At 57.2% G+C, this 8,965-nt stretch overlaps 1 protein-coding gene across 1 annotated transcript; it reads left to right on the plus strand.

The window, feature by feature from the left end:
- The first annotated feature begins 3,609 nt into the window (after positions 1-3,609).
- On the plus strand, positions 3,610-8,965 carry TMEM191C (transmembrane protein 191C). The gene is made up of 12 exons (XM_036823816.1): positions 3,610-3,668; positions 4,357-4,465; positions 6,354-6,672; positions 6,792-6,915; positions 7,223-7,273; positions 7,425-7,502; positions 7,691-7,747; positions 7,869-7,928; positions 8,056-8,120; positions 8,202-8,274; positions 8,582-8,622; positions 8,717-8,965. The coding sequence occupies exons 3-12, from the start codon at positions 6,518-6,520 to the stop codon at positions 8,919-8,921; spliced, it is 909 nt and encodes a 302-aa protein (XP_036679711.1). The 5' UTR covers positions 3,610-3,668; positions 4,357-4,465; positions 6,354-6,517; the 3' UTR covers positions 8,922-8,965.

Consider the following 8,965-nt stretch of genomic DNA (forward strand, 5'->3'; position numbering starts at 1 on the left):
AGAGTCCAGCCTCACAGCAGGTGATCATTTCAGTTCATCTCTACCCTCTTCCCCTTCCCTCCTACCCCTGCAAATAGTTATCGGATGTTTCCTGTGATCTAGGGCTTGGCAAACTTTTTCTGTAAGGTTGCCAGATAGTAAGTGGGCCATTCAGTCTCTGTGGTGACTCACCTCTGCAGTCACAGAGCAAAAGCAGCCAAAAAGGGTGTAAGCAGACGGGTGTGGCCATGTCCCGTTCAATTGCACTTACAAACCCTGGTGCAGTGTGCAATTGGCCAAGCCATAATGGTTATCACCATGTACATTTGTTTATTGCCGGGCCAACTAGTGTACTGGCCCTTCTTATTTTTCTTGAGGTTTAATAACGATCTTATCTTTTTTTAATTGCTCAGTTTGATCTGAGCCTCTTTCTCCACCCTTTGACTCCGTGAAATGCCTCCCGGTACAGTTTTCCACAGAATCAGACACTGTCTGTTCTGGCGCCTGCTGTTCTGCACAGGTTGGGCTGGAGTCCTGCCTTTTTGTCCTGCAACAGAAGTCCTGTTTTCTGGCTCCTGTGTGTTCTTTTCTTGGGTGACACGCTTGTTTGGTAGTGTATTTGCTCCAGTACCATCCTGACAAAAGAACACATGGGAAGTGGGTTTCTTGAGACTTAAAATGTTGAAAATGCTTTTAAATGACATGGAATTGGTAGTTTGGCTGGGTATAGAATTGTGGATTGGATGTCATTTTCCTGCTGAAGTTTGAAGGAGTTGCTCCCTTGGCTTCTACCTTCCAGCGTGAGAAGAAGCCCAGTCCCCTGTGTGTGACCTGATTTCCTCCCTGGAAGCTTTGGTGTCATCTCTCCATTTAGACGGTTTTCTGTTCGTTGGGCAGGTGATGAGTTGGTTCTACTCTGCAGGCTCATTCTCTTCAGTAAACTCTTACTGATTTTTAAAGCATCTTAGCAACTTTTTTTTTAGGTGAAGTATAGTTGATTTACAATTGTTGTGTTAGCGGTTATTTTAAATTTTATTTCTTCTGTTTGTTCCTTGATTGTTGCATTTTGTTCTCTTTTCCTGGATGTAATCTCTTTCTAAGGAAACTAATTTTTTGACACTTTCTACTGTTCCTTGCATTGTATCTAGTTCCCTTTTAGATCCACTTCTGGTTTGTTTTTATCCTGTTCTATAATTTTAAAGACTTTTCCTCAAATGTTGGGTGGCCTTGGCAGTTCATATTTAAGAATGAGACCCTAAAAAGCTACTTGGAACCAGTCCAACCATCACCTAGGGTGTGCGGGTTTCATCGCACTCGTCTTGCAGGTGGGATGGAGGGAATGAGCACCGCTTCCCCGTGTGCGGAGTTGGCTGTGGTGCTTTTGACGGAGGCGCCAAGGCGAGGCCTCATGCCTCTTAGCGCGGATCACTGGAGGAGGTGGGAGATGAGGGGTTACTCCATCGCAGCCTGAGTGAGTTAGGCCTGGTTAGGGAGTCATTCTGTGGGTGGAGGTCAAGGATGGGGTTGAGTTGTAGGCACCGCTGTTTCCTTTCATAAAGGTTTTGTTTAAAATGTGCCTCTTTCTGAAAACCATCTGAGTAGGGCTGTTCTTGATCCTGTGCGGTGGAGGTGGTTTGAGCCAAGAAAAGGAGTCGGGCAGGAAAAGAGCTGCTCTGGGTGCCCTGGCATCCAAAGAAAGGGACGGAGGGAGGGAAGAAAGGAAAGTTCGAGGAGAGTGAGCCAGAGGCTGCTCCCATCTTCGTGCAGGAGGCAGCCCCGAAGTGGAATGTTTCCATAGACCTTCTGGAAGGTCCTTTTCTGAGTTCAGCAAATGGAGAGGAAGCTTTTGGACGGCTCCCCGCGAAGCCGGGGTGGGGGGTGGGGCAGCGTGTCGTTAATAGTCGCCACACTGCAGGATGTCGCTGCTGCTGATTCCGGGGCCCCCTGCCTCGCGGGGCACGTGGGAACGTGGCTGAGGGTAGAATTTTTTCTGGTCACTGTGTGGTTTAGGATGTTACCTGGACTTACTGTGGTGATCATTTCACAATGTCCATAAAGATGGAATCATCGTGTTGAGCTCCTGAAACTAATGTTATGTGTCAATTATACCACAGTTGAAAAATGCCAGTTGATAGTCTGGGTTTGACCCCTGGTTGAAGGGCCGGGTGACCCTCCCACCACTGCCCTGCCCTCAGGGGCCACCCAGGACTCCCTCACAGTGGGGGGAAGGCAGGCTGTGGGGGATCCGGCCGATGTAGCAAAGGACCCCAGGCTGGGGGCAGAGCATGGGGTTGACTCCTCACAGTTCTGGGGACCGGAAGTCTGAGACCCAGGTGTCGGCCGGGTGGTCTCTCTCCAGAGGCCTCTGCATGGCATGTAGACGCCCTCATCACCCTGTGTCCCCGTCTGTTAGTCCCTCTGTGTGTCTGTGGCTAGATTTCCCCTTACAAGGACCCTGGTCAGACTGGGTTAGGGTCCAACCCAAAGACCCATCTCCAGACACAGTCACATTCTGAGATGCTGGGGCAGGCCTTCAATGTAGGAATTCTGGGGGACACGCTTCAGCCCACATGGGTCACACAGACCTGCCATGTGCAGCCTTGGGTGGCTGTGGGGGTCCCCGGTGACCCTCTGTCCATGTTGGCGCCGTTGGCACCCTCTCTCCTGCCTCGGGGCACAGGCCACCTCTGCCCTCAGCAGGTACCTGCTGGGGCCACAAGCTCCTCACTGAGGCATCGCCCCTCGCAGTGTGCCCCCCGGGGAGTCGGTTGGGGGTATCCCCAGAAGCTGCCCACTTTGTGATGCTACAGGCAGTGATCCCTGGGCCCTGGGGTGCCTCCAGGATGTGGGCAGAGCTCATGCCAGTGGCTGTCAGCACACGCTCCGAGAATTCCTCTTCCTGTCCCCACACTGCCTGTCCGCTGACAGGGATGCAGACCTCAGTCTTCAAGAGCAGGGAGGGGGAGGCAGCCGCTGACCGGCCTCCGGCCCTTGGTAGGAGGTGGGGCTGCAGGTGGGGGCAGCAAATGAGACAGCTCATTACCTGACCTGCCGTCACAGTAACTCAACGTCTAACCATTAAACAAGCTGGTGAAGGGCTGTGAGGAGCTGGTCAGACACCAGGCACTCAGGCAGTGCTGCCCCACGGGTGGGGAACAGTGCATGCAAAGTGTGGAGGCATCAGAGCACGTGGTTTGTTTACGGGACTGAGGTGGCTTCCCTGTGGCTGGTGTGGGAGATGGTGGGGGGCTGGCAGGCGGGCCCACACTGGGGGGACTCTGTGCCATTGTGCCATTATTTGATGCATCGTGGTTTACGGAAATCTTTTTTCTGTTTTTTTTTGGCTGTGCAGCTAGGCTTGCAGGATCTTATTTCCTGGAGCAGGGATCGGATCCGTGCCCTCGGCGGTGAACGCGCATAGTCCTAACCACTGGACCATCAGGGAATTCCCCTTTTTTCTCTTATCAGGCAAAAAATACAAGTTTCAAATACAAAAAAAAAAAGGGGCTGTGCACAACAGGCATGGATTTTATAACTGTTCTTTCTCTGATTGGACAGACATTTATTGAGCTCCTGGCACCACGCAGATGTCCTCACCCGACCATGCACTGAGTGTGCAACCACTGCATTCAGCCCTGAAGACAGGGTTGGGGGCCCTGCACCACCCTTTTCCTGGGCTGTGCCCCTCGGTGAGGGCCTGGGTGGGTGGGGAGGGAGGCCCGGAGAAGAGGACCTTGAACCTGAGTCCTGGGGGAGGGGCAGAGCAGGGCCAGCAGGCTGGGTGGGAAGACAGGCAGGTGCTTCCAGTGGGTCCAGTGGGAGCAAAGGGCAGGGGCACCGCAGCCGGGGGTCTGTTTCCATGGCTCCTGTTGCCCCCACCGCCAGGGAAGTGGCTTGGGTTTCACCGGAGGCTTCCTCAGCCCCGGGCTTTCCCTGCCAGAGTTTCCTCCTAAAGACCAGGGGCGGGGAGGGGTCAAAGCGCCCCTCAGCTCACCCTCTGAGGCTGCAGAACAGCAACCCAGGGGGTGGCCAATGTCACCGCCGTAAGGGCTGGATGCAGGCCCAGCTTCTCGCGGGGACAGGGCACCTGAGCCGCCACTGCCTGGTGACCTGTCGTCACTGAGCTTCTCCACGTAAACCGGGATCAGGACGCCTAGGCAGCGGGCGCAGTGTGGTCACGGGGACGCTGTGAGGCGATGGAGGGGCCCCCGGGGGTGCAGCGCTGTCCCACGGGACTGGAGCTTGTGTTCCAGGGGCCACAGGAAACTGGAAAGAGAAACAAGTGGGCCAGATTCTAGTGTGTCATCGAGCCCAGTGTATTCACGTTATTTCATATGTAATCGATACAAAAATTATCGATGAGATGGTGCTTCGCAGGGTTCACATCTCGGTCTGGACCAGACTTTCAGGAGCTTGGCGCCACCATCTGGGGCTGGACGTCCAGCGCTGGAACCAGTGACGGTGCCAGGCTCAGAGCCTCAGCCGTGTGAGTCACTGGCCCCCTGGCTCTATGAGGGAGTCTGGTAAAAGCCCCACTTTACAGGTGGAGAAACCAAGCCGCAGAGCTGGAGGGGGGGTGGGGGGCACTCACACCAGCACCTTTTTATTTTTTTCTTTTCCATTATGGTTTATCACAGGATATTGAATATAGTTCCCTGTGCTATACAGTAGGACCTTGTTGTTTATCCATCCTATATAAAATAGTTTGCATCTGCTAATCCCAAACTCCCAATACATCCCTCCCCCACTCCCCTCCCCCTTGGCAACCACAAGTCTGTTCTCTATGTCTGTGACTCTATTTCTGTTTCATAGGTAAGTTCATTTGTGTCATATTTTAGATCCCACATATAAGTGATATCATATGGTATTTGTCTTTCTTTCTGACTTATTTCACTTAGTATGATCATCTCTATGTCCATCCATGTTGCTGCAAATGGCATTATTTCATTCTTTTTGATGGCTGAGTAGTATTCTGTTGTATATATACCACATCTTCTTTATCCAGTCATGTGTCGGTTGTTTCCATGTCTTGGCTGTTGTAAGTAATGCTGCAATGAACATTGGGGTGCACGTATCTTTTCGAATTAGAGTTTTGTCTGGATGTATGCCCAGGAGTGGGATTGTTGGATCATATGGCAACTCTTTTTTTTTTTTTAATTTATTTTTGGCTGCGTTGGGTCTTTGCTGCTGCATGCGGGCTTTCTCTAGTTGTGGCAAGCAGGGGCTACTCTTCATTGTGGTGTGCGGGCTTTTCATTGCGGTGACTTCTCGTGTTGTGGAGCACGGGCTCTAGGCGCGCAGGCTTCAGTAGTTGTGGCTTGCGGGCTCTAGAGCGCAGACTCAGTAGTTGTGGTGCACGGTCTTAGTTGCTCCGCAGCATGTGGGATCTTCCCGGACCAGGGCTCGAACCCATGTCCCCTGCATTGGCAGGCGGATTCTTAACCACTGTGCCACCAGGGAAGTCCCGGCAACTCTATCTTTAGTTTCATGAGGAACCTCCGTCCTGTTCTCCAAAATGGCTGCACCAATTTACATTCCCACCAGCAGTGCAGGAGGGGCAGCTTTATGGTAGGCACCCAGACGTATCTGCTGACTCCTCAGACTTTCCTATTTCTTTTTCTTGCTTCACTGCAGGTCCTCCAGCACTGTTAGACCTGAGCAGGAGGGTCATTCTTGTCTCTTAAAATCTTAACGGGAAGGCTGCTAATACTGCCTCCCTACTGTGTTTACTAAGCAGCTTTCATCAGTTTAGAGTCCCTTTCGATCCCTCTTTCAATTTTCCACAGATGAGGAACTCTATCCCGCGTTCTGCTCCTACTGAAGCTGGTGTTCTCCCTCTTTTGTCCATGTGGTGAATGACGTCAATTTTCTGATCTTGAACAATCTCTGGAATAAAGTCTGCTTGGTTTCATGTACCTTTTTTTTTTTTCAATGTACCCCTTTGGATTCGGTCAGCTAATAATTTATTTAGGACTTTTGCATCCAGCTTCATAATCTAAATTGGCCAAATGAAAGCCGACTTTAAAAGGACAAGTTTACCTGCAATTTCACCAATGAAATAGCTTGTCTTTCTCTTGTTTCCTTTAAAGATCTTATCCGTGTACATTACAATCTTAGTTATTTCAGCATACATAGTAAATCATATTCTTTTTTTCACTAGACATCATATATCTATGCATGCCACATAAAATACATTATTTCAGTAATTACAGTGGTGTCCTCTTTGTGATGACTGTAACTACCCACTTGAGTGAACCACTTAACACGTTGTGGTTTAAGAATTTTTTTTTTCTTCCTAGATTAAGTTCCCAGGAGTGGGATCACTGGGTCCAAAGACAAGAACCTGTTTACGGATCCTGATCTCTTTCCCACAGGAGGCGTCTCAGTCCGCAGTGCCGTCGGCAGTGGGAATAAGCCAGCCTCGCCTTCTGCTTCAGGTGCGAGCACCCACCGGCCTGCGCCGTGCGCAGCGGTTCCGAACCGCCCCGCGCTCCACCCATTGTGACGCGGGTCCGGCGGCGGCGGGCAGAGCCGGGGCATGGCCGAGGCGCAGGAGCTACTGCTGCAGCTGCTGAAGGACAACCGCGACGGGCGGCTGCGGAAGCAGGAGCTGGAGGAGCTGGTGCGCGGGCTGGAGGCCGAGAGCGAGAGCCTCACAGAACGCCTGCACGACCTGAGCGAGCGCGAGCGCAGGTGCGGGCTGCTCCTCACCTTGCCCCGGGCCTTGGGACCGAGCCGACGTGCGGGGGCACCGCGAGGGGGCTGGCATCCGGGAGCGACCCCGGACCGCGGAGCCTGTTTCCCCTCCGCAGCCTGCAGCGGCGGCGGAGCCAGGCGGCGCGGGCCCTGCGCGGGGAGGCGAGCGAGGCGGCGCGGGAGCGCGCAGACCGGGCGCGCCGGCTGCTGGAGGCTGAGGAGCAGCACAAGCGGGATCTGGTGGGGCGGGGCCCTAAATGGGGCGGAGCCTGCTGTGGGCGGGACCTTGGACGGGGCGGGTCTCTGGATGGGCGGGACCAGTGGAGGGGGAGTGGCCTTGTCTGGGGCGGAGCCTGCGGAGAGGGAGGGGCCTTGGACGAGGTGGGACCTTGTGTGGGGCGGGACCTGATGCAGGGTGGGACCCTGGACGGGGCGGGGCTCTTGGTGGGCGGGGCCAGTGGAGAGGGAGGGATCTTTAATGGGGCGGGGACTGCGGTGGGGGCGGGGACCTCGGAGAGGCCCGGACCGCCCCCTCGATCCCGTCCAGGAGCAACAAAACCGTCAGCTGCAGGAGCAGTGGGAGGAGCTGTCAAGCCAGGTACCTTCAGGAGACGGCTTTCGTCTCGCGCTTCCCCTAGGAAGCCCCACCCTAGTCCCCGCCCCCATTTCCGCCGCGTCCCCGCCTCCCAGGATAATATCCCCCCCCCCAGAAGCCCCGCAAACCCCGCCCTCACAAGCCCCACCCCCAGCTCTTTTACTATGGAGGAGAACAACTGAGTCAGCAGCGCGCAGAGCAGCAACTCGGGACCCAACTGGTGGCTTTGCAGGTGCTTGGGTGGGGCCCCGAGGGCAGGAGCGCTGGTGTGGGCGGGGCTTTGATGACCTGGGGGCGGGGCCTTGGGGCTGAGGGCGGGCGAGGGCGGGCATGAACATCTTGGCCGGGCGGTGGGGCGGGGTCTGGCGCGGCGAGCTCGGGGAGTGCCGGGCTCCTGACCTTCCCTGGATCCTCCGGAAGAAACACCTGGAGCTGGTGGAGGCCAAGCACGCCATGCAGGCGGAGGCCCTGCGGCAGGTGCGGGCGGAGCCGGGTACTCAGTGGGAGGGTCGGCTTGGGGTGTGGGTGGGGCCTGGGCAGGCGCCGGACGGTGGAGAGGGCTGAGTTCCCCGTCTAATCACGGCTCCCCTCATGCCAGAGCGCACAGCGGACGGAGGAGGCCTGGGCCAGCTTCCAGGAGCAGAGCGGAGTCTTGCAGGTGCCGCCCCCCTCCACTCGGAGAGCCGCTCACCTCCGACCCCACTGCGGCCTCCTCCCCCGGAGCTGCCGGGGCCTGCCTCACCAAGGTCTTCCCAGGTGTGAGGCCTCACTCCCACCCCCTACAGGAGCTGCAGGGGAAGGTGATGGAGGCGGCGACTGCGCTGGACGCCTCGCAGGGCGGCCCGGAGCCGTAAGGGGGTTAGGACTGTCGGGTGTGGGGAGGTGACTGTGGGGCCGGACAGAGGGCACATCGCCATGCCTGTCTCCACAGGTGCGAGTCGCAGCCTCGCCGGGGGCAGGGCTGCGCGGGCTCACTCATGGAGGAGGTGGCCAAAGCGGACTGTGTGAGTGCGGGCCTGGGCAGGGACGGGCTGGAGACGGGACCTGCCCCCGGGGCCGCCCACACACACGTGACCACCCCGTCAGGGATTTCCCCCCCTCCCCCAGGGACCCGCCCCATGATACCAACCCCGCTGGGCGGCCACGCCTGCCACGGGACGGCCCACCCAAGGACCACGCCCGCATAGGGAACCCGCCCCGTAGTGCCACGCCCCCCACGGAGCGACGCGCACCCACGGGCCCCGCTCCCGCAGGGGGTTCCCCCCACCGCTCCCCGGCGCGGGGCTGTATGTCGCTCCCTCTTCCCCGCAGGAGAAGCGGCTGTTCGGCGGCGCGGGCGCGGCGGGCATCAGGTGAGCCGGCGGCGGGCGCGGCGCTGGAGTCTGGGGTCCAGGGTGCGCCCGGCGCCCCGCCACCACCCGTCTGCCGGTGCGTCGTGGTCCGCAGGCTGTGGGCGCTGGGCTCGCTGCAGACGCTGCTGCTGCTCCTGCTGGGCGTCGTGGCGCTGCCGCTGCTCTACCTGGCGCTGGTGAACCCCTCGGCCCTCCGCCGCGGGCTCATGCGCCCCGGCTCGGACGCCGCCATACGTCGCCTACGCTACACGCTGGCCCCGCTGCTGGAGCTGCGCGCGCGCGGACTGCTGCCCGCCTAGTGCATCACGCCGGCCGCGGCCGCCAGCACCCGTGTCTCCCGCGT

The sequence above is a fragment of the Balaenoptera musculus genome, chromosome 14, assembly GCF_009873245.2.
Source record: "Balaenoptera musculus isolate JJ_BM4_2016_0621 chromosome 14, mBalMus1.pri.v3, whole genome shotgun sequence".
In the NCBI taxonomy this organism is placed as follows: Eukaryota; Metazoa; Chordata; class Mammalia; order Artiodactyla; family Balaenopteridae; genus Balaenoptera; species Balaenoptera musculus.